This window comes from Canis aureus, chromosome X, assembly GCF_053574225.1.
Source record: "Canis aureus isolate CA01 chromosome X, VMU_Caureus_v.1.0, whole genome shotgun sequence".
In the NCBI taxonomy this organism is placed as follows: Eukaryota; Metazoa; Chordata; class Mammalia; order Carnivora; family Canidae; genus Canis; species Canis aureus.
Window position 1 is genome coordinate 64,001,225 of NC_135649.1, and position 25,895 is coordinate 64,027,119.

General features: G+C 37.2%; 1 protein-coding gene across 2 annotated transcripts in view; it reads left to right on the forward strand.

Annotated features, from left to right (window-relative positions):
• MAGT1 (magnesium transporter 1) overlaps positions 1-25,895 on the forward strand; it is a 65,017-nt gene that overhangs the window by 28,638 nt on the left and 10,484 nt on the right. For both annotated transcript variants that reach the window (XM_077889493.1, XM_077889492.1), the window contains exons 4-8: positions 10,978-11,118; positions 11,913-12,053; positions 13,722-13,811; positions 14,471-14,534; positions 22,888-22,962. In XM_077889493.1, coding sequence (XP_077745619.1) covers positions 10,978-11,118; positions 11,913-12,053; positions 13,722-13,811; positions 14,471-14,534; positions 22,888-22,962 — 511 coding nt within the window. The remainder of the gene's footprint in view (positions 1-10,977; positions 11,119-11,912; positions 12,054-13,721; positions 13,812-14,470; positions 14,535-22,887; positions 22,963-25,895) is intronic.

The following is a 25,895-nucleotide window of genomic DNA, read 5'->3' on the forward strand; positions in this document are numbered from 1 at the left end:
GATTATTTGATCCAGCTCTGTGAAAAATGTTGATGGTATTTTGATGAGGATTGCACTGAATGTGTAAATTGCTTGGGGTAGCATAGACATTTTAACTATTTATTCTTCCAATCCTTGAGGATGGAATGTTTTCCATCACTTGTGTCTTCCTCAATTTCTTTCATGAGAGTTCTATACTTTTCAGAGTTCAAACACTTTAGCTTTTTGGTTAGGTTTGTTTCTAGATATCTTAAAGTTTTGGGTACAATTCTAAATGGGATCAATTCTTTGATTTCTCTTTCTTCTGACTCATTGTTAGTGAATGGAAATGCAACTGACTTCTGTTCATTGATGTTATATCCTAACGCTTTACTGAATTATTGTATGAGTTTTAGCAATTTTCAGGTGGAATCTTTAGGGTTTTCAACAGAGTATCATGTAATGTGTGAAGAGTGAAAGTTTGTTACTACTTTGCCGATTTGGATGTCTTTTCTTTCTTTTTTTTGTCTGATTGCTGAGACTAGGCCTTCCAGTACTATGTTGAACAACAGTGATGAGAGTGAACATCCTTGTTGTGTTCTTGACCTTAGGAGCAAAGCTCTCAGTTTTTCCTGTTGAGGATGATATTTACTGAGGGTTTTTTGTGCATGGATTTTATGATATTAAGGTATGTCCCTCTATTCCTACACTGTGGAGAGTTTTTATAATGAAAGGATGCTGAATTTTGTCAAATGCTTTTTCTGCATCTGTTGAGAGGATCATATGGTTCTTGAACTTTTTTTAATGTGTTGGATCATATTGATTTATTTGCAGATGTTATACCACCCTTGTAGGCTAGGAATAAATCCCACTTGGTTGTGATGAATAATCCTTTTAGTGTACTGTTAGATCCTTTTAGTTAGAATCTTGGTCAGAAATTTTGCATCCATGTTCATCCAGGATATTGGTCTGTAATTCTCATTTTCAGTAGGGTCCTTGGTTTTGAGATTAAGGTAATACTGCCCTCATTGAATAAGTTTGGAAGTTTTCATTTCTATTTTTTGAAACAGCTTCAGAAGAATAGTAATTAATTCTTCTTTACTTTAAAAAAATTTTTTTTATTCATTTTTTGAGTCCTTTCTTTTTTCTTTTTGATAAGCCTGGTTCGGGTTTTATTGTTCTCATTCCTCAAAGAACCAGTCCTAGTTTCATTGATCTCTTCTACTTTTCTTTCAATTTCCGTTTCATTGCTCTAATCTTTATAATTTCTCTTCTCTTGCTGGTTTTAGGATTTATTTGCTATTCTTTTTCTAGCTCCTTTAGGTGTAAGATTAAGTTGTATATGTGAGACTTTTCTTGATTATTGAGAAAGGTGTATACTTGCTATATACTTCCCCCTTAGGAACACCTTTGCTGTATCCTAAAGATTCTGTACTGTTGTTTTCATTTTCATTTGTTTCCATCTATTTTTTAAATTCTTCCTTAATTTCCTGGGTGACCTGTTCATTCTTTAGTAAGATGCTCTTTTTAATTTTTTAAAAAAGATTTTATTTATTTATTCATGAGAGACACAGAGATAGAGAGAGAGAGAGGCAGAGACAGAAGCAGGCTCCATGCAGGGAGCCCAATGTGGGACTCGATCCTGGGACTCCAGGATCACGCCTCAGGCTGAAGGCAGGTGCCAAACCGCTGTGCCACCCAGGGATCCCCTAGTAGGATGCTCTTAATCCTCCATGTATTTGTGTTCCTTCCAAATTATCTCTTCTGGAGAATGTTCCATGTGCACTTGCGAAGAATGTGTATTGCCTCAGGATGAAATGCTCTGAAGATACCTATGAAGTCCATCTCGTTCAATGTGTCATTCAAAGCCCTTGTTTCTTTTTTTTTCTTTTTTTTAATTTTTTATTTATTTATGATAGTCACAAAGAGAGAGAGAGAGAGGGGCAGAGACATAGGCAGAGGGAGAAGCAGGCTCCATGCACCGGGAGCCCGACATGGGATTCGATCCCAGGTCTCCAGGATCCCGCCCTGGGCCAAAGGCAGGCGCCAAACCGCTGCACCACCCAGGGATCCCAAGCCCTTGTTTCCTTGTTGATCTTCTGCATAGGTGATCTGTCCATTGCTGTAAGTGGGGTGATAAAGTCCTTTACTCTTATTGTATTATTATCAATGTGTTTCTTAAATTTTGTTATTAATTGGTTTGTGTAATTGGCTGCTCCCAAGTTAGGAGGATAAATATTTACAATTGTTAGATCTTATTTTTGGATAGATGTTTTAATTTTGATATAGTGTCCTTCTTCATCTCTTATTACATTCTTAAGTTTAAAATTTAGTTTGTTTGATATAAGCTTTCTTTTGATATCCATTAGTATGTAAATGGTTCTCCACCCCCCTCACTTTCAAACTGGAGGTGTCTTTGCATCTAAAATGAGTCTCTTGGGATCCCTGGGTGGCGCAGCGGTTTAGCACCTGCCTTTGGCCCAGGGCGCGATCCTGGAGACGCGGGATCGAATCCCACGTTGGGCTCCCGGTGCATGGAGCCTGCTTCTCCCTCTGCCTATGTCTCTGCCTCTCTCTCTCTCTCTCTCTGTGTGTGTGTGTGACTATCATAAATAAATAAAAATTAAAAATTAAAAATAAATAAAATGAGTCTCTTTTAGACAGCATTGTTTTTTAAAAATATTTTGTTTATTTTTTTATTTAATTTTTTTTAAATTTTTATTTATGATAATCACACAGAGAGAGAGAGAGAGAGAGGCAGAGACATAGGCAGAGGGAGAAGCAGGCTCCATGCACCGGGAGCCCGATGTGGGATTCGATCCCGGGTCTCCAGGATCGCGCCCTGGGCCAAAGGCAGGCGTTAAACCGCTGCGCCACCCAGGGATCCCTTATTTGTTTATTCATGAGAGACACAGTGTGAGAGAGAGAGGGGGCAGAGACACAGGCAGAGAGAGAAGCAGGCTCTATGCAGGGAGCCTGATGTGGGACTTGATCCCAGCATCAGGCCCTGGGCTGAAGGTGGCACTAAATTGCTGAGCCACCCGGGCTGCCCTGTTTTTTTGTTTTTGTTTTTGTTTTTTTTTTCAATCTGATACCCTGTGTCTTTTGATCGGATCATTTTGTCCATTAAAATTTAGTGTAATAATTGAAAAATATGAATTTAGTGCCATTGTATTACCTATAAAGTCACTGCTTTTGTAGATTATCTCTGATCCTTTTTTGGTCTTTGTTACTTTGGGGCTCTTTGCTTGCTGAAATGATCTCCTTTAATATTTCTTGCAGGGCTGATGTAGTGTTTAGAAAGTCCTTTAGTTTTTTTTTTTTTTCTGGAAACTATTTCTCCTTATATTCTGAATGATAGCCTTGCTGGTTAAAGTATTCTTGGCTGCATGTTTTTCTCATTTAGCACCTTGAATATATCATGCCAGTCCTTTCTGGCCTACTGGGTCTCTGTGGACAGGTCTGCTGCCAGCCTTATGTGCCTACTCTTGTAAATTACAGATCTCTTGTCCTGAATGCTTTCACGATTTCTCTTTCTCACTGAAATTTACAAGCTTCCCTAATATATGTTGGGATTTTGATCTGTTTTTTATTGATTTAAAAAATTTATTTATTCATGAGAGAGAGAGAAAGAGGCATAGACATAGGCAGAGTGAGAAGCAGGCTCTATGCAGAGAACCTGATGCGGGACTTGATCCCGGGACTCAGGGATCACGCCCTGAGCCGAAGGCAGATGCTCAACCTTTGAATCACCGAGGTGTCCCTATTTTTATTGATTTTTGAGGGGATTTCTCTGTTTTCTTGAATGCCTGTTTCCTTCCCCAGATTTTAGAAGTTCTCAGATATAATTTGTTCAAATAAACCTTCTGCCCTTACCTCCTCCTCTTCTGCAACCCCTGTTTTAATATTTCACTTTATGGTATTGATGATTTCTCAAATCCTCCCTTTGTGATCCATAGTTGTTTTTTCTTTCTTTTCTCTTTTTTTAAAAGATTTTATTTATTTATTCATGAGAAACAGAGAGAATGGCAGAGACAGAGGCAGAGGGAGAAGCAGGCTCCATGCAGGGAGCCTGATGTGGGACTCAATCCCGTGACCGCGGGATCACACCCTGAGCCAACGCCAGATGCTCACTCGTTGAGCCATCCAGACATCACATTGTTTTTTCTTTCTATTTCTCTGCTTCTTTATTTGCTATAATTTTGTTTCTATATCACAGATTCTGTCTTCTGCCTTTTATCCTAGCAGAACCTCCATTTTTTACTCCATCTTAGTAAAAGCATTTTTAATTTTGGCCTGATTAGTTTTTAGTTCTTTTACTTCTCCAGTAAAGGATTCCCTAGTGTCTTCCGTGCTTTCTTCAAGCCCAACTAGTATCTTTTTAATTGTTCTGAATTCTAGTTCCGACATCTTATATCCATATTGATTAAATTCCTGGGAGTGAGTACTGCCTCCTGTTCTTTCTTTTGAGGTTAGTTTCTCCATCTCATCTTTATGTCCAGAAAAGATTAGATGAAAGAGAGAGACAAGACAAAAAGAGCAGGGCAGCCCTGGTGGCTCAGTGGTTTAGTGCCGCTTTCAGCCCATGGTGTGATCCTGGAGACCTGGGATCGAGTCCCATGTTGGTCTCCCTGGGGGCCAGCTTCTCCCTCTGCCTGTGTCTCTGCCTCTCTCTGTGTGTCTCTCATGAATAAATAGATAAAATCTTTTAAAAAAAGACAAAAAGAGCAAAAACAGTACCAGAAAAATACAAACAAATCAGAAGTAAACAAAAACAAAATCAGAAAAAATGAAACAAGAAGCAAAATTGAACAAAACAATGAACTAAATCCTGGCTGTATTTTGGTTTGTTTGTTAAACTAGATCCCAAAATAGGAAAAGAAGAAAAACTTACATATACATACACAAAAAAATAAAATATAATGGAAGGAAACCAAAAAATAATAAATAAGTAAATATAAACAAAATTAAAGATTTAAAAAAGAATTAAATAAGAAAATAGCTGAAAAAATAATATAATTGAAAGACCAAAGAATAAAAATAAGAAGAACCACCCGTGAAAGCTATTTGCTCCACAGCTGAAGTTTTTCACTTCTCTTTGGTAAATTTGGTGGTAGCTGGTTGCTCCTGGTGATCTTCTGGGGGAGGGACCTGTTGCTCTGATTCTTAGGTGTCCCTGTTGGGTAGAATTGCCCCTTCCTTGCCAAGGGGCCAGGCTCAGTGTCAGCCCTTCCCAGATAGCACTCCGTAGCACTGTTTTGCTCCCTTAAGCTTTCAGCACCAATGGGGGGATGAAAATAGTAGCACCCCAATTTCTGAAAGTTCATTCTTCCCACTCCAGTGAGCCCTCACAGAAAAGCAGTCAATCACTCTTGTCTCCCTGGTTTCTATGTGAATTCCCTGTTCACCCAGTCTATGACCAGTTGTTTTTATCTCAGGCACCTGACCCTGTTTTGAGTCTTCAAACTTTATAGACAGACTCCTGTGACCTGGACCTCTACTGTTTCCCCCCTTCTTCCACCCCAGGTGAAAGAGGGGTGTCTTTGCCTTTATTTGCCTTTTTCTGGGCCCTTGCCCAGAGAGTTTGCCTGATCATGCACTGGTTTGAGTTTTATTCCAACACTGAGCAGAAAGCTCGCTCATAAGATCGCTGTTTGCAGCCAGCTTCCCTGCTCAGACACATGAGAATTCTACCACACTTAGGCATCTCCGTTCTTTTTGTGACCCTAGAGATGCTGAGGCCATGCTGTGCCATGTGGTTTCTGCCCTGCTTTGCCACTTGAACCCCTTTAAGGCAGGGACATTCCCCACCAGAGCAGACTTCTGAAAGTTCTGATTCTGCCTTCCACTACTCATAACACTTTCTGGTAGCTGACTTAAGGAAGGTCCCTCCACTCTGCAGTTTATCTTCTGATATATTGCCCTGAATTTACGTTTCTGCACCTCCTACCTTACAAAAAGTTATTGCTTTTCTATTTGTAGAATTACAGCAATTCTTTTCTTAGAGCTCTGGTTGATTTTGCAGGTGTTCAGAATGATCTGATAACTACTTTGCTGAATTCCAGGGACCAGAGAAAATTAGAGTCCCCTACTCCTCTGCCATCTTAACTCCCCCTGGCTATGAGAAGTTTTAAATAAGACTTGTCATATATGAGATCTAGAGTAATTAGTGAAATAAAAGCTAAACTTGAGCTAGCTTTGCAATGTCATGGTCAATGCTAACCTCTTAGAATATAGAAAATGGGTAGTAACCAAGTAGGTTTTGTATTTTTTTATTGTATTAAACTATGTATAATACAAATGTTACCATTTTAACCAGTTTTAACTCTACAATTTATCAAATAACTTTTTAAAAAAGATTTTATTTATTTATTTGAGAGAGAGAGAGAGAGAGAGAGAGAGTGCACAAACAGGGAGACCAACAGGTAGAGGGAGAGGGCTAACAGGCTCCATGAGCAGGGAGCCCAGTGTGGGGCTCAATCCCAGGACCCTGGGACCGTGACCCAAGCCGAAGGCAGACACCTGACTGACTGAGCCACTCAGGCGCCCTCAAGCAACTTTTTAAATCGCATTGTGAATCCCACCATTATGCCACATTGTGCTTCTTAGTGTAACTAGGTCTGTCTGCCCTCTTGTTTCCTGACTTAGTGGAAAATCTTCTTGTGCATAGCTTAACCCTTTTCCTGTATTCTGGATTCCATACCCATTGGCTCCATCAATCGTGACTTCTTGCACCTGTATTTTTAAAATTAAGGGGGTTTTATTTTAGAGCAGCTTAAGGTTCACAGAAGATTTTTTTTTAATTTTTTAAAAAATTTATTTATGATAGTCACACAGAGAGAAAGAGAGGCAGAGACACAGGCAGAGGGAGAAGCAGGCTCCACGCACCGGGAGCCCGACGTGGGATTCGATCCCGGGTCTCCAGGATTGCGCCCTGGGCCAAAGGCAGGTGCTAAACCGCTGCGCCACCCAGGGATCCCAAGAATTTTTTTTTAATAAATTAATTTTTTATTGGTGTTCAATTTACCAACATACAGAATAACACCCAGTGCTCATCCCGTCAAGTGTCCCCCTCAGTGCCCGTCACCCATTCACCCCCATCCCCCACCCTCCTCCCCTCCCACCACCCCTAGTTGGTTTCCCAGAGTTAGGAGTCTTTATGTTCTGTCTCCCTTTCTGATATTGCCCACACATTTCTTCTCCCTTCCCTTATATTCCCTTTCACTATCATTTATATTCCCCAAATGAATGAGAACATATAATGTTTGTCCTTCTCCTTTTTTTTTTTTAAAAATTTTTTTAAATTTTTTTATTTATTTATGATAGTCACAGAGAGAGAGAGGGGGGCAAAGACACAGGCAGAGGGAGAAGCAGGCTCCATGCACCGGGAGCCTGATGTGGGATCCGATCCCGGGTCTCCAGGACCGCGCCCTGGGCCAAAGGCAGGCGCCAAACTGCTGTACCACCCAGGGATCCCTGTTTGTCCTTCTCCTATTGACTTACTTCACTCAGCATAATACCCTCCAGTTCCATCCACATCGAAGCAAATGGTGGGTATTTGTCGTTTCTAATGGCTGAGTAATATTCCATTGTATACATAAACCACATCTTCTTTATCCATTCATCTTTCGATGGACACCGAGGCTCCTTCCACAGTTTGGCTATTGTGGACATTGCTGCTAGAAACATCGGGGTGCAGGTGTCCCGGCGTTTCATTGCATCTGAATCTTTGGGGTAAATCCCCAACAGTGCAATTGCTGGGTCGTAGGGCAGATCTATTTTGAACTCTTTGAGGAACCTCCACACAGTTTTCCAGAGTGGCTGCACCAGTTCACATTCCTACCAACAGTGTAAGAGGGTTCCCTTTTCTCCGCATCCTCTCCAACATTTTTCACAGAAGAATTTAGGGGCAATATGATTTCCCTCATGCCCCCTGCCCCCACACATAGTGTCTCCCATTATCAACATTCACCACCAAAGTAGTACGTTTGTTACAGTTGGTGAACCTGCATAGACACATCATAATAACTCAAAGTACATGGTTTACATCAGTATTCACTCTTGTTGTATATTCTTTAGTTTAGACAAATGTATGATACACGTCCATCAGCATGGTATTATAAAGAGTATATTCACTGCCCTAAAAATCCTCCATACCCTGTCAATTCATCCCTCTCCCCAACCCTTTGTAACCACTGATGTTTTTACCATTTCCATGTTTTACCTTTTCTAGAATGTCATATGTTAGAATCATGCAGTATATAGACTTTTCAGGTTGATTTCCTTCACTTAAAAATAGTATTTAAAGGATTACCATGTCTTTTCATGACTTGATAGCTCATTTTTTTGTTTTGCTGAATCATATTCTATCGTCTGGATGTATCAGAGTTTCTTTATACATTTCATGTATTGAAAGACATCCTGATTGCCTCCAAATTTTAGCAATTATGAATAAAGCTCCTCATAAACATCCATGTGTTGTTTTTGTGCAGACATAAGTTTCTAACTCCTTTGGGTAAATATCAAGGAGTATGATTGCTGGATCATATGGTAAGAGTATGTTTCGTTTTGTAAGAAACTGCCAAACAGTATTCCAGAGTGCCTGGATCATTTCTCATTTCCAAAAGCAATGAATGAGATTCTCAGTTGCTCCAGGTACTCAGCGGTATATGGTGTCAGTGTTCTGCGTTTTGACCATTTTAATAGTTGTATAATGGTATCTGATTACACATCATGTAGAGCATCTTTTTTTTTTAATAGGTAAAGAAGACTTTCTTCTTTTCAAATTTTTATTTAAATTCTAGTTAGTTAACATACAGTGAAATATTAGTTTCAGGAGTAGAATTCATTGATTCATCACTTATGTGCAACACCTAATGTTTCTCATATAACAAATGCCCTCCTTATACTCATCACCTATCTAACCCATCCCCCCTACCTCCTTCCATCAACCATCAGTTTATTCTCTCTCCTTTCTTAATATTTATTTGTTTATTTATGAGGGAGAGAGAGAGAAAGAGAGCGCACAAACACAGAGGGAGAGGGAGAAGCATTTAAAATTTTTTTAAAAAGAGTTGATTGCTATACATACCTTATCATGGATCTATCCCTCAAACAAGGCTTCATATAAAAAGCAAATTGTAAAATAATATAGTTAATATGAGACCATCTGTGTTAAAGCAGACAGAAGGTCGGGACACCTGGGTGGCTTAGCAGTTGAGCATCTGCCTTCGGCTCAGGGCATGATCCTGGAGTCCCAGATCAAGTCCCACATTGGGCTCCCTGCAGGGAGCCTGCTTCTCCCTCTGCCTGTGTCTCTGCCTCTCTCTCTCTGTCTCTCATGAATAAATAAATAAAATCTTTAAAAAAAAAAAGCCGACAGAAGGCAATATTGTGTTTTCTGTTGATGTACACACATTTAAATGAATAAATTTAAAAAGATCTAGAAATAATAATAGTGGCTGCTAGAATTGACTTCAGTTGGTCCTTATAACCCTGTAATTTTTAAAATTTCACAAGGGATATGGGTTCATATATTACCTAGATTTTTATACATTTTTTTAAAATCTAAAAGTGGTATAGTTAAATATTGAAGATTTTGGTTTAGGGGCACCTGGCTGGCTCAGTTGGAAGAACATGTGACTTTTGATCTCAGGATCATGAGTTCGAGAGCCCCTACATTGGGTGTAGAGATTACATACATATATACATAAAATTTTTTTTAAAAGATTTCATCTTAAAATTTGGGCAGCAGTTTGGTGGAGTAAACACTGTCCACCATCTGATTCTTAGCTTTTCATATTCAAAAATTGAATTTTTAACAATGTAGCCATAATTTATCTAGTTCTGGAGATCTTGTGTACACTCACCAAACTAAAAACTAAAAATCCGTGGACATTGGTAACTAAAGGACTCATTTATTAATTCATTAATTTGCCATATTATACTGCCAAGGAGACCTAAATAATCATATCCATTAATCACCATACCCTACTTCCTTATGGGAAAGTCTAAACAATTACTGTTAGAAGGTTCTATTATGAGTATAAAATCAAGGGAGTTGGAATGTTTTATTGTTTGATGTCTTTAAATTATAATTGTCTTATACAAGCTAATCTCCTTTACAGGGTTACCTGTTGAAGGGACTTGAATATTTGCATCTGTTGGTCAGCATCTTTTCCCAGAGTTAGGCTTTCTATTTTCTGCAAGTGTTACAGTTATGTCAGGAAAGATATAATGCAGATAAATTAGTTATGGTTTCTTTTCTTTAAGATTTTATTTATTTATTCATAAGAGACACAGAAAGAGAGAGAAAGGCAGAGACACAGGCAGAGGGAGAAGTAGGCTCCTAGCAAGGAGCCCGATGCTGGACTCAATCACAGAACTCCGGGATCATGCCCTGAACCAAAGGCAGATGCTCAACTGCTGAGCGATCCAGGCACCCCAGTTATGGTTTCTTTACCTTAGTAATTCCAGCGTTGTCTTCTTTAAGCATACTATGGTCTCATTGTAGAGAATTGAAAAATGTGATACTTAACCAGTAAACACTTATTATTCTTTTAGAATTAACTGTTCCTGCATATGACTACCATTTTTATTGATTTTCACTGCAATTTTAGAGAATTATGTTGTTTACTCAAAACAGAATGTACCCTATTTGGAGCTTACTTCAGCTACAAAAGGCAATTATAGTTCTTGCAAATGTATTCTTTTTGCATAATTTCTGAACAGATTACAATGTTTTTTATATGGGAGATTATCCATTCTAAGGGAGTAAAGTGTAGGTTTCTTAGCTAGGAATAAATATTTGGTCAATAAAATGTATAAATTAAGGTCAGTGGCAGCCTTGGGTTTGAATCTTAAGTTTGCCACTTAACCGCTTTCCTTAGGCAAATCACTTAACCTGCCTAACCCTGAGCTTCCTCACCTTTCTAAAATGCCTAAAATTCAAGTTAATATTTACTGTTGAGATTATTTTCTTGATAACTTATATTTTCATGGACTTCTTTCTTTTTCCAGCTAAACATGAATTCAGCTCCAACTTTCATCAACTTCCCTGCCAAAGGGAAACCCAAGCGAGGTGATACATATGAGTTGCAGGTGCGTGGTTTTTCAGCTGAACAGATTGCTCGGTGGATTGCTGACAGAACTGATGTCAACGTAAGTTTCCCTACTTTGTAGAAAGTTACTTTTCCATTATCCACTTCCATTCTTACTAGGAGGTCCTAATTGGTCTCGTCCCCATATCACTGAGGTGGTAATAGTTTGGCAGACCCTTCATAAATAGCATTTAACAGAATCATCCTGATTATAAAACATCTTCTATTACCTTATTGAATTTAATATGGAAACCACTCCTTTGACCTTATTTATTAATAAGTCCATAGACTATCTAGGGGTACTTGGCAAATACTTATTAATCTAAAAGATTTTATGTTATAAACAAAATATTATATTTATCCCATCCCATTTTAGGATACATTATAGACTATTTTGATTAGGATGAAAAGAAAAAACTAAAATTTTCCCTGAAAGTATAACCATACTAATTTTTTTGAAGTATTTATCTATTTATTTATTTTTAAAAGATTTCACTTGTTTATTCATGAGAGACACACAAGAGAGGCAGAGACACAGGCAGAGGGAGAAGCAGGCTCCTCGAGGGGAGCCTGATGTGGGACCCGATCCTGAGACTCCAGGACCACGCCCTGAGCCGAAGACAGACACTCAACCACTGAGCCACCCAGGCGCCCCTGAGGTTTTTATTTAAATTTTAGTTAACATACAGTGTAATATTAGTTTCAGCTATAAAATATAATGATTTAACATTTCCCCAGTGCTCATGACAACAATAACCACATTAATTTTGATTACTTTCATTTCAAATTGGTTTGACCTATATAATTAATAAGTAAATTTTATACATAAAACATTTTTTCTTTCCTTTCCATTAGATTAGAGTAATTAGACCTCCAAATTATGCTGGTCCTCTTATGTTGGGATTGCTTTTGGCTGTTATTGGTGGACTGGTGTATCTTCGAAGAAGCAGTATGGAATTTCTCTTTAATAAAACTGGATGGGCTTTTGCAGCTTTGGTGAGTGAATTTTTTTTTTCAATTTTTAAAAAGATTTTATTTATTTACTTGAGAGAGAGAGTATGTGCAGACAGAGGGAAAGGGAAGGGACATAGGGAGAGGGAGAAGCAGACTCCCCATGATCAGGGAGCCTGATGCAGGGCTTGATTCTAGGACCCAGGGATCATGACCTGAACTGAAGGCAGATGCTTAACCTACTGAGCCACTTAGGTACCCCAGCATGTGAATTTTAATAATTTTTAAGATTTTATTTATTATTTGAGAGAGAGCAAGAGTGATAGAGCATAAGCAGGGGAGTGGCAGAGGGAGAGGGAGAAGCAGGATCCCTGCTGAGCACAGAGCCTGATGTGGGGCTCTATCCTGGGACCCTGGGATCATGACCTGAGCCGAAGGCAGACATTTAACCAGCTGAGCCATCTGGATGCCCCATGAGTGAATTTTAGAACAAAAATTGTTTACATGTATATAATGTTGTATGTCAAATGTATAAAAATTAACATTTTATAAGTTTAAAATAAATAAGATGTATTTTAAATAACAGCATCCCTATATTTGATTTTTTTTCAATAAAATTTACACATTTCTCAGGAATACTGTCTTGTGTAAAGCAAGACAAAAGTGTTTCAAATACTGATACAGAAAACTATTTAGGAGATAAATTATTTAAAGAACTATGATAATTTAAATAATTCTGTATTTAGATAAGTAGTAAAAAAAACAATGATTTTTAGATACTTTGTAATATATCTAGAAAGATAACAAGCTCAGAAAATAAACCACCAAGGGCCTGGGTGGCTCAGAGGTTTGGCGCCTGCCTTCGGCCCAGGGCGTGATCCTGGAGTCCTGGGATCGGGTTCCGCGTCAGGCTCCCTGCATAGAGCCTGCTTCTCACTCTGCCTGTGTCTCTGCCTCTCTTTTGCTCTGTGTCGAATGAATGAATGAATGAATGAATGAATGAATAAATAAATAAATAAATAAGTAATTTGCATACAATATTGTACTGTTAGGTAACATTTTGTTTTATTTCTTACCTGTAAGAAGGGATTTTATATGGTTTTATTTCTTTTTTTAAGATTTTATTTATTTATTCATGAGAGGCACACACGAGAGAGAGAGACAGAGAGAGAAAGAAAGAAAGGCAGAGACACAGGCAGAGGGAGAAGCAGACTCCATGCAGGGAGCCTGATGTGGGACTTGATCTTGTGTCTCCAGAATCACACCCTGGCTGAAGGTGGCGCTGAGCCACTGGGGCTGCCCTATGTTTTTATTTCATGCCTTAAAATCAGTCTGTTTCCTCCATTATTTTATTAGGATGGCCAGAGTTTGGAGGAACTCGTTGTACTCCATTTTGGTTCAACCTAAATGATAGAATGTCACCCCTAAGAAAATAGGCAGTTCTTTTGAGAATAATCTTCTTAAAGGCTTTTCAGTTTTTAATTTTTAAACATCTGTCAGTTTATTTGTAATTTTAAAAAAGGGTTTTCCTTTCAGAGTAAATACTACTGATTGTTGTGAAATATAAACCTTAATAAAAAATTATTCATCTGAAAAAAAATTTTGGCTCATGTATTACTTGAACAGACGTACTTTTCATAAACTTGTTAGTCTAATCAGTATAGGAGTGGCTGAACCATGTCATATAAGTATTTCCTTACTTTTGTGTCCTAGTGCTTTGTGCTTGCTATGACATCTGGTCAAATGTGGAACCATATAAGAGGACCACCATATGCTCATAAAAATCCCCACACAGGACATGTGGTAAGGAAAGTCTAGAATTTCTTTCTATTATATTCCAAAGTTAACCTTAATAATTATTATTTTGTGACACCATTGCCAAGATATAAAGGAACTAGGTTTAGTTTTGACTTTTCAATTCTCTTGGATAATGAGCTTCACTTACTGAAATGTGCTCTTAAAAGTGGAAGGTTCCTTACCTAAAGACTCACATTTGGTGAGTCCTTTTGACTAAGCTGGCTAAGAATGAAAGTCTGCCTTGAACTAAATAGAATAATTGCTCAAGTACTTGAGCATCTACTATTTCTAGGCACTGGGCTAAGTATTATTATGGTGATAAACAAGAAAAATCTTTGTCTTCATGGACTTTACATTATTATACTTGTACACTGAAATACTAGGTTTCTCATTATATTCTGTTGTTGAAAACATAGTATAAATACAATGAAAAGATGAATAATAAATGACACAAGTAGTGTTTATTTTGTCCATTTTATTTATTGATGAATGCCACAGACCCAATGTCTATATATTTCAGGTTAATTAATAATTTACTAGGGCTTGAAAATAGCCCATTTTAGGATTTTGAATGAAATTCAAAATTTCATTCAAATTCAAATTTTTGAATACCAAAAGTTAATATGTATTTAAAGATTCAATTTTGTCTTTTTTCTTCCCTCCAGAATTATATCCATGGAAGCAGTCAAGCCCAGTTTGTAGCTGAAACACACATTGTTCTTCTTTTTAGTATCCTCTTTTTATAATAAGTCCTTAGTGCTGCATTTTAATTTATCTGTTTTCTCACATTCTCATATTTTCTCTACAGTGATTGAGGCTGCTCTCTTATTAATGCAAGTTGTAGTATCTTTAGAATCATATTTCTATGTCATCTATCTTAGTATAATCAGCTGAACACCACCAGAGACAAACCTGCAGTCTAATAAAGCCAGGTTTATTGATCATTTCTGCAAGGAAGACTGCACACCGAAGAACCATGGGACATCTTACCTAAGGAAAGATAGAGTTATTATAAAATTTGGAGGAAGGGTGAAGCTTAGGTAAAATGTAAATGAAGCAATGTTTTAATAAACTTAAAGAAAAACAACCAGGCTAAGTGAAAAGGGATCAGCATTGGGTCTGGACTGAAGTGGACACAGGGTTCTGTTTCTTGAAAACTATACAAAATTCAAATGAATATGGGATTTTGTCTTCACAAACTTTATATGAAGCTCTGTACTTTAGTTGTAAATCAGGACTATTTAGAAATTCTACTTGCATGTTGAATGACTTAGATCCTCCAGGCAAGAATGGATTGTTTCCTTCTTAGTAATATAATTTGAATCAGTCTACAATTTTAGACATCTTACTCATTATTGAATAAGAAAACAGTAGTTACTCAAAGACAGGAGTTATTTTGACATTTTACAGCTGCAGCATGTCCTAAGTAGAAATATTATTTCCTGTAAAATTTGTAGCTGCTTTTTATGTGTTGTCCCATTTTCTTGAATGGCAGGGCTGATTGTTACTTTCTCACATTTGAAAATTGATGCCTCTGTAAGCTGCAAGGATAGTTAACAGTAACATCAGATAAGGAAGAGTCTAAATTTCATAGTATTACTGAACACAGTTTCTCTCTCCTCTCCCAAATATATAAGCAGTGATTCTCTAGAACAAACCAACAAGTTAAACAAATGTAACGATTCTAGATTTCTAGAATTGTACTTCTCGCCAAGGGGTACTAACAGTGACATATTGGAATTAGTTGTAGCCCAAGCTGTTTATTATTATTTATCTAATAATAAATATTCCCTATGATGAGAAGTTAAACTGGAAGAAAAATATTCAACCATATGTTCTTTCAAATCCTAAAATTTATTTCTTATTCAGAATAGCTTATTTAAACTAAAAAAAAGTTCATCCACTTCTCCCATCCCTTACTGCTCTGCTCTGGCAACAACCCATCTGTTATCTATATGTATGAGTGTGTGTGTGTGTGTATCTGTGAAATTTGTTTTCAGATTCCACATATAAGAGAGATCATACAAATTTGTCTTTCTCCATCTTACTTATTTCAAATTATTTCAAAATTTAAGTTGAAAAAGCTTATTTATTGTTTGGTGTATTAACTGTTATAACTTGGAAATTTTTCAGTGTCTGGAAATGGTCTCAATGGTTTGAAATTGAACAATGTAGCAAAAGAGCAGATACAATTATAAAACAATAAGTTATCTGTGGTTTATTGTTCTGTAGCTTTGTCCTAATTTTTCCAAAAAAAACTTGTATTTCTCCTTCATTTTTAAGAATATTTTACCATGTATAGATTTCTAGATTTCTTTAAGCACTTTGGAATTGTTATTTCATTGTCTTTTACTTCCATAGTTTCTGGGAAAAATCAGATTTAATTCTTATTGTTCTTTGAAGGCAGTGTATCTTTTATTCTCTGATGGATTTTAAGACTTTTTTCCTAATATTTTTATTTATATTGCTTCTATTTTCTGGGTGGCAGAATTTCCTAAATCTGTGGGTCAGTACTCTTAATTCATTTTGGTAAATGTTTGGTTACTGTCTCTTCAGTATTGTTTTTCTCCTATTTTCTCCATCCTCCCCATCCATGGCTTTCAACTGAGAGCCACTGTATGAACCTTGTCATTCTTTCTGGTAGAACCTGAACCTTAATCATTGTCTCCTTAACACTGTAGGACTGCCAAAATTCTCTCCTAAGTTTTGTCCTAAATTTTTAAGTATAATTATACAAGAAGTTTAAGACATTGAAATATTCTTACTTTTTCCTTCTGTCTAAAGGTTAAACATTATTTAAGATTTCACATACATTTGGAACAGATAGCAAGCCTATTGAAATACAGCATTTCTGTCCTTTCCAAGTGTTAATTTAGATTCCAGTTAACATACAGTGTAAATTTAGTTTCATGTTTAGAATTTAGTGATTCAACACTTATATTCAACACCTGGTGCTCATCACAAGTGCTCTCCTTAATACCCATCACCTATTTCACCCATCCCCCCATCCACCTCCCTTCTGGTAACCATCGGTTTGCTTTCTATAGTTAAGAGCCTGCTTCTTGGTTTACCTCTCCCCCCCATTTTCATTTCTTTTGTTTCTTAAATTCCATATATGAGTGAAATGATATGATATTTGTCTTTCTCTGGATGATGACTTATTTTGCTTGGCATAATACTCTCTAGGTCCATCCACATCGTTGCAAATGAAAGATTTCATTTTTTTAATAACTGGATAATATTCCATTATATATATAAGCTACTTCTATATCCATTCATTAGTCAATGAACATTTAGGTTCTTTCCACAGTTTGGCTATTGTTGATAATGCTGCTATAAATATTGGGGCACATGTATTCCTTCAAATCAATATATTTTTTTTTTTATCCTTTGGGTAAATACCTAGTAGTGCAATTGCTGCATCGTAGGGTAGTTATATTTATAGTTTTTTCAGGAACTCCATACTATTTTCCAGAGTGGCTGCACCAATTTGCACTCTCACCAACAGTGTAGAAGGGTTCCCTTTTCTCCATACCTCCATTCCCTTTCACCAACACCTGTTGTTTCTTGTGTTGTTAATGTTAGCCATTCTGACTAGTGTAAGGTGTTATATTCCATTGTAGGGGTTTTTTAATTAATTAATTTATTCATGAGAGACACACAGAGAGGCAGAGACACAGGCAGAGGGAGAAGCAGGCTCCCCTCAGTGAGCCTGATGTGGGACTCGATCCCAGGACCCCGGGATCATGACCCGAGCCAAAGACAGACACTCAACTGCTGAGCCATCCAGGCATCCCTATTTCATTGTAGTTCTGATGTGCATTTCCCTATGAGTGATGTTGAGCATATTTTCATGTGTCTGCTGGCCATCTGTAGGTCTTCTTTGGAAAAATAGCTATTTGTGTCTTCTGCCCATTTTTTAACTGGATTGTTTGATTTTGGATGTTGTGTTTTATAAATTCTTTATATATTTTGGATACTAACCCTTTATTAGATATGTCATTTGCAAGTATCTTCTCCCACTCCATAAAGTGCCCCTTTTTGAAAAGATTTATTTAGTTTTTAGAGAGAGAGCATGAGTGAGGGAGGGAGAGAGAGAAAGAGAAGCAACTCACTGCTAAGTACGAAGCCTGATGTGGGACTTGATCCCACGACACAGAGATTATGACCTGAGCCAAAATCAGGAGTTGGACACTTAACAAACTGAGCCACCCAACCACTCTTGTAGATTGCCTTTTAATTTTGTTGATTGTTTCTTTTGCTGTGCAAAAGCTTTTTATCTTGATAAAGTCCCAATAGTTTATTTTTGGAAATACAACTTTTCTTGTAAGTTTGGTCAATCATATGCAAAATGGGGATTTTTTTTTAGGGTGATATTTTCCCCCTTATTTTGTTTTTGATTTCTTCGTAGTGGTTAGGAAGGCTTGCGTAATACTTTCTGAGCAATTATTTTGCTAGATTCTGTGAATGCATGATTTGTCTAAGGAGCTTATAGTGTTGGGATAAATAGAGATTTACAAGTTATAAGATACTGCCTTAAATACTGTGTACTTGGGCAGCCTGGGTGGCTCAGCAGTTTAGCACCGCCTTCAGCCCAGGGCCTGATCCTGGACACCCCGGATCGAGTCCCACGTCGGGCTCCCTGCATGGAGCCTGCTTCTCCCTCTACCTGTGTCTCTGCCTCTCTCTCTCTCTCTCTCTCTGTCTCATGAATAAATAAATAAAACCTTTAAAAATAAATAAATACTGTGTACTGGGTATGATGGTGAGATGATAAATAAAGCTATTTAACTTTGTTAGAGGTAGGAAACTTTATGGAAGACTAAAAATCCCTTATTTTTTAAATGGTCACAAAGCCTAAAGACTCAAAACTCAAAAGTTACCATGTTGATAAGAACTAATAGAATGATACTGCTACTAGCTAGTAGTTATGAGTTTGGAAAATATCCACATATTTATCATTATTTTAACATTGTATAATTTACTACATGATTAATAAAGCAAATTATATGAGTTGCCTGATCCACTAAGCAACTTAAAATTATATTTTAAACATTTTTCTTTGATTACTGTATTCATGCAAAAATGTTCACAATTCATAAGTGCAGTGTATAGTTTGATAAATTTTCAGAAAGTGAACACAGGGATCCCTGGGTGGCTCAGCGGTTTAGCGTCTGCCTTCAGCCCAGGGCATGATCCTGGAGTCCCGGGATCAAGTCCCACGTCGGGCTCCCTGCATGGAGCCTGCTTCTCCCTCTGCCTGTGTCTCTGCCTCTCTCTCTCTCTGTGTGTCTCTCATGAATAAATAAATAAAATCCTTAAAAAAAAAAAGAAAGTGGGGATCCCTGGGTGGCGCAGCGGTTTGGCGCCTGCCTTTGGCCCAGGGCGCGATCCTGGAGACCCGGGATCGAGTCCCACATCGGGCTCCCGGTGCTTGGAGCCTGCTTCTCCCTCTGCCTGTGTCTCTGCCTCTCTCTCTCCGTGTGACTATCATGAATAAATAAAAAAAAAAAAAAGAAAGTGAACACAACTCTGTAACCAGCACTCAGTTGATGAAATAAAACTTTACTCATATCCCAAAGCATCTCCAATCTCATGACTCCCTCCTGATTGCTAACTTCCTACCCAAAGGTAACTACTTTCCTGATGGCTAACGATATGAATTAGTTTTACTTATTTTTTAACTTTACACAAATGGGATTATACATTAAATATATTTAAGTTAAAAAAATAAAACAGCAGATTAGAAAATTTTCACTCATGATCTAAAACCCTAATATTAGAATCTAGGTTTATTTTTGCATATTCACTTCCATTTGCTTGGTTGTTTTGGAGGGGTGTTCCTTTGTTTGTAGTTATAGACATACTTAGTATGCAGTTTGGTTTATTAATATAGGCATTTTCTTTTTCTTTTTTAAAGATTTTATTTATTTGAGAGAGAGTGAGCACAAGCTGAGGGAGGGGCAGTGGAAGAGGAAACCTTACTCAGGGCTTGATCCCCGGACCCTGAGATTATGACCTGAGCTAACGGCAGACACTTAACTGACTGATCCGCCCAGATGCCCCCTCATAAGCATTTTCTATGTAGTTGTATGGCCTTTATAGTTACAAAAGTTGCATGAGAATTACAGGTAAATAAAATAAAGGCAAGGAAAAGGAAAAATAGTGATCATTCTTAATATTTATAGAATGGGTATATCATAATTCAATTATTATTTTATCGTTGAATGTTGCAAAGAATGTTTACTTGCATATAAAAGTAATTTGGCATATCTTCAAATTCCCAGAAGTAAGGTTTGAAGCAAGGTGTACAAATCTGTCAGTTTTTCTTGTCTGTTTTTTTGGAAAACAGTCCAAACTGTTTTCCAAAAGGTTTTGGCGTAAAAAAAAAAAAAGGAAGGAGGATTGCTGTCAAAATATGCGCACTGATAGCTCCAACAAATCTATCTATCATTATGTATTCTCATTTTTTAAAACTAATTCAGTAGGCAAAGAAATTTTAGGTCATTGTTTAAATTACTTTGGACAATAATAAAGTACATAATTGAAACATTTTCCCACAATTTTGGAATTATACCTCATTTTATGCAATTATCTTTGCTTTCATCTTATTAAATATACTTTAATTCTACTAGCTCTTTTAATAGCATACTTCTTATATGTAATAGAATACTACTTACTCTAGTTTCTATTCAGTTCTCCCATAGTAACATTTAATCATGATTAGGTATTTATTATTTATTTCATTACTGATATCCTTAACTAGATTGTAAATTTGTCCAAGGAAGTGTCTGTCTTTTGTACAGCTTTTAAATTCCAACAGCTAATAGTGCCTGCCAGGTAATAGTGTCAGTAAAAGTTTAAAGAGTCAGTAAATGGGCGCCTGGATGGCTCAGTCAATTAAGGGTCCAACTATTGCCTTTGGCTGAGGTTGTGATCACAGGGTCCTGATATTGAGCCCTGGGTCGGGCTCCATGCTCAGCACGGAGTCTGCCTGAGGTCCTCTTCTTCTCCTTCTCCCACTGCCAGCCCCCACTCTTTCTCTTCTCTCAAATAAATAAATAAAATCTTTTAAAAATAAAATGAAACAATGCATATACTAGTAAATCACAGCTCTTGTTAACTGAGAACACACAAAGACATTGGTGGTATATTGCAGGATAGAAAGCTCATTCTAAGAAAACGTATATGGAGCACCTGGGTGGCTCAGTCGGTTAGGTGTCTGCCTTCAGCTCAGGTTGTGATCCTGGGGTCCTGGAATTGAGTCTTACATCGGGCTCCCTAATGGGAGCCTGCTTCTCCCTCTGCCTGTGTTTCTGCCTCTCTCTCTGTCTCTCATGAATAAATAAAATCTTAAAAAAAAATACCCTGTAACAAAAGCCTATAGAAATGATCAATCTTTACATGTATCTGGATATAAAGAACCTCAGTAAGAAAAAATAATCATTGGAGAAGACAACTTGTCTAAGCAACTAAAGGCATGATGAATGGGCATCATCCCTAAAAAAACGGCTATTGACAAGAGAGTACAAGATGGTAGTGAAGGGATAACTAGACAAGCTATACAGCCAATTATAAATACAGGCCTTATCTGAATACCTATTTTTCCCTTTCTGTTTAATCATACTCACATGAAGTAGCCTACAATGTGCATGAGTGTATGCAGAATTGATTTGGGCATTTTTTTTAATTTATTTATGATAGTCACAGAGAGAGAGGGAGAGAGAGGCAGAGACACAGAGGGAGAAGCAGGCTCCATGCACTGGGAGCCCGATGTGGGATTTGATCCCGGGTCTCCAGGATCGCGCCCTGGGCCAAAGGCAGGCGCCAAACCGCTGCGCCACCCAGGGATCCCGATTTGGGCATTTTTAACTGCTGTTTGTATTTACTAAACTGCAGTGTGAATCTCTTTTCTACTAGAACACATTATATTTACTTTAAAATTCAACTCTGCTTATTTTAGCATTCAACCATGCCATGTTTAACTTATTTGCATGAGCAGGTATGTTTTGTATTTTTTAAAAAGATTTTATTTATTTATTCATGAGAGACATAGGGAGAGAGGCAGAGACACAGGCAGAGAGAGAAGCAGGCTCCATGCAGGGAGCCCGACGTGGGACTCCATCCTGGGTCTCCAGGATCAGGCCCTGGGCTGAAGGCTGCGCTAAACCACTGAGCCACCCGGGCTGCCCTATTTTGTATTTATGTAGTTCCCATATTAAGGTGAATAAAAGTGAGGTAATGACATAATAGGATTCTCTTTTTTATTAGAATAGGACAAACTTAAGTAGTTTAGTAGTAATTTGTGCTTTAGAGGTTGATTGTTGACATTTTGGAGAATTTTTGAAAAATTACTTTTTTTTGAAAAGTTATTTTTAAAATAAAAATTAGTTGCTGTTCTTTCCAAATGGTGCACATTTCAAGTGTATTATGGAGGGTGGTTGAATATTCAAAAAGGATGTTTTAAAATTTATTAGGGCACCTGGGTGATGGAGTTGGTTAAGTGTCCAACTCTTGATTTCCGCTCAGGTCTTGATCTCAGGGTTATGAGTTCAAGCCCCACATTGGGTTCCATGCTAGGCATGGAACCTACTTAAAACAAAACAAAATAAAATAAAGTATATACAAGGCTGGAGCAATAGTTGAAAGAATGTCCAAGAAGGTTATTTCAAAGTACATGTCAGGAGAACTCATTTCATCTGTAAATTATAGTGGGACAGACATTTGTTTAAAATACTGATTTTCATTTGTATAAATGAAGTAATTTTCCAATCTTAATATTTTTTATTATACCTTCATAGTAAATAATTGTAATGCTGTATAGATACAAGATTCCCTATTTTATTTTTTAATCACCCATTTTTTATTAAAGTAAAATTCACATAACATAAAATTGTTTTAAAGAGCAATCCAGTGACATTTAATGCATTCATAAGGATTCCTTATTTTAGTAATAGTTTTCTTATAATTGAAAGTTGAAGATTTATATATTCATTGTAATTTTCTAAATGAAAGAATAGGAATATTAAAGTGCTATGTCTTTTATGTCTGTGTGCATTTCTCCTTAAACAATTTTTCTAAGATGGTGGGGTTACTTTAGGGATGGTGCTGTTATGTGAAGCTGCTACATCTGACATGGACATTGGAAAGCGAAAAAGTAAGTTATGCCAAAATGTAACAATTCAACATTTATTTTTTATTTAATTTTAATTTTTAATTGAAGTATAGTTGACAATGTTATATAACAGTTCTGCCTTTATTTTTTTTTTCCTTTTTAAAAATTTTTTTTTTATTTTTTTTATTGGTGTTCAATTTACTAACATACAGAATAACACCCAGTGCCCGTCACCCATTCACTCCCACACCCCGCCCTCCTCCCCTTCTACCACCCCTAGTTCGTTTCCCAGAGTTAGCAGTCTTTACGTTCTGTCTCCCTTTCTGATATTTCCCACACATTTCTTCTCCCTTCCCTTATTTTCCCTTTCACTATTATTTATATTCCCCAAATGAATGAGAACATATAATGTTTGTCCTTCTCCGACTGACTTACTTCACTCAGCCAGTTCTGCCTTTAATACAGAAAATAAGAATGTCCTCTTAATCATTTCCCCACCTTAGTTATTTCATATTCTTAAAAATGTTATTTTATATTCTTTATTATTTTAAGAATAATATATACTAACTGTAAAAAATGTGAGGGGAAGTCAACATGAAACATTTAGGGGGAGAGTTCCCCATTATTCCATCATTGAGAAGTAAAAATTTTATTTTATTTTATTATTTTTTAATATATTTTTTAAGATTTTATTTATTTATTCATGAGAGAGAGAGAGAGAAAGAGAGAAAGAAAAGCATAGGCATAGGCAGAGGGAGAAGCAGGCTCCATGCAGGGAGCCCAACATGGGACTCGACCCGGGGTCTCCAGGATCATGCTCTGGACTGAAGGCGGCACTAAACCGCTGAGCCACCCGAGCTGCCGAGAAGTAAAAATTTTAATGTTTTAATAGAGTTTCTCACATTTACAAAAACAAATGTAAAGCTGCTTATAAGATTTTGAATCTGGGACATCTGGGTGGCTTGATTGTTGAGTGTCTGCCTTTGGCTAAGGGCGTGATCCTGGGGTCCTGAGATCAAGTCCCACATCCGGTTCCCCACAGGGAGCCTGCTTCTCCCTCTGCCTATGTCTCTCATGAGTAAATAAATAACATCTTTAAAAAATAAAATAAGGGGATCCCTGGGTGGCTCAGCGGTTTGGCGCCTGCCTTTGGCCCAGGGCGAGGTCCTGGAGTCGCCCGATCGAGTCCCGCATCAGGCTCACGGCATGGGGCCTGCTTCTCCCTCTGCCTGTCTCTGCCTCTCTCTCTCTCTCTCTCTCTCGAATAAATAAATAAAATCTTAATAAAATAAAATAAGATTTTGAATCTTGTACCCCCCCTTGTAACTGGAGTTAAGTAATTAACTGATAAATATTTCCCTACACATGATTTAAAAGTTGTACTTTGTGTTGTAATTTACTTATCCATTCTGATTCTGCTAAACATTTAGGTTTATTCCCCTAACTTCCATTATAATAAATATTTCCTTAGGGACTTCCATAGTATATTAAGCTTTATTCTCATTTCAATTAATTCCCCAAGGTAGATTTCTAGAAGTAGAATCACTGTAAAGTCCTCTATATTCGTATTTTTAATCCCCTTGATGTTTTAAACTGATGATGCCAAATTGTTTCCCCAGATGTTATGATAGTTTAGATTCCTACTAGTGATATTTAAGAATTCTTGTTTAAAAGAAAAAAAGAGGGACGTCTGGGTGGCTCAGTGGTTGAGCGTCTGCCTTTGGCGCAGGGCCTGATCCTCGAGTCCTGGGATCGAGTCCCACATTGGGCTCCCTGCATGGAGCCTTCTCTCTCTACCTGTGTCTCTGTGTCTCTCATGAATAAATAAATATTTATTTAAAAAAAGGAGGGGATTCCTGGATGGCTTAGCGGTTTAGTGCCTGTCTTCGGCCCAGGGCGTGGTCCTGGAGTCCCGGGATCAAGTCCCGCATCGGGCTCCCTGCATAGAGCCTGCTTCTCTCTCTGCCTATGTCTCTGCCTCTCTCTCTGTGTCTCTCTCATGAATGAATAAATAAAATCTTAAAAAAAGAATGCTCATTTTACAGTAATTTTGTCATGACTAGCTTAGCTCATTAAAAATGTGTGTACATATCTCCTAATCAGATAAGGGAAAATGCTCCATTTTTTTTTTGTACTTCTTTGGTTATTAATGAAGTTGAATGGTTTTTTTAGACATTTATCAAGCAGTTTGTGTTTTCCCTTCCATAACAAGTCTTTTTGTCTTTTGCCATTTATTATTATTAGCACTTTTTCTGTTGGTTTGGATGGACTCTTTATATATTTATTTTAAATATTTATATATAGGGGCATCCCCGGTGGCGCAGCAGTTTAGTACCACCTGCAGCCTGGGGTGTGATCCTGGAGACCCAGGATCGTCCCGCGTTGGGCTCCCTGCGCATGGAGCCTGCTTCTCCCTCTGCCTGTGTCTCTGCCTCTCTCTCTCTGTCTATGAATAAATAAATAAAATCTTAAAAAATATATTTATATATATGTATATATTAAAATATGTTTAAATCAGAGTTTTTCTTTTATGGCTAAAAAGGTAAATGTCATCAAATTAACCTAGTTAAATATAGTATGTATACTTTTTCCTTTGAAAAAAGATGATGGCACTGGATTTCAAATTTGGGATATTCTTATTTTGCTGAACTGAAATGAATTTTTACATATTGCAAAAATAAAAGTAGTATATTAATTTTTTAATCTAGTCAACATCTTTTCATTGCCTAATTTTTAAAAACTTGCCTATTTCAGTATTCATTATTGGGAAAAGCCCCTTTGGATACTACACTGGTAGCATGAATTTAAATTAGAAGACATTTTGGTGACATATTAAAATAATCACAATTTGATCTACTCCTAAGATTCTAACCTAATAATCACAAATAATAATAATTACTTAACATTTATTATATAGAAACTGCCCTAAATACTTTTAGATATATTATGTGAAAAACATAGAATACATATATATA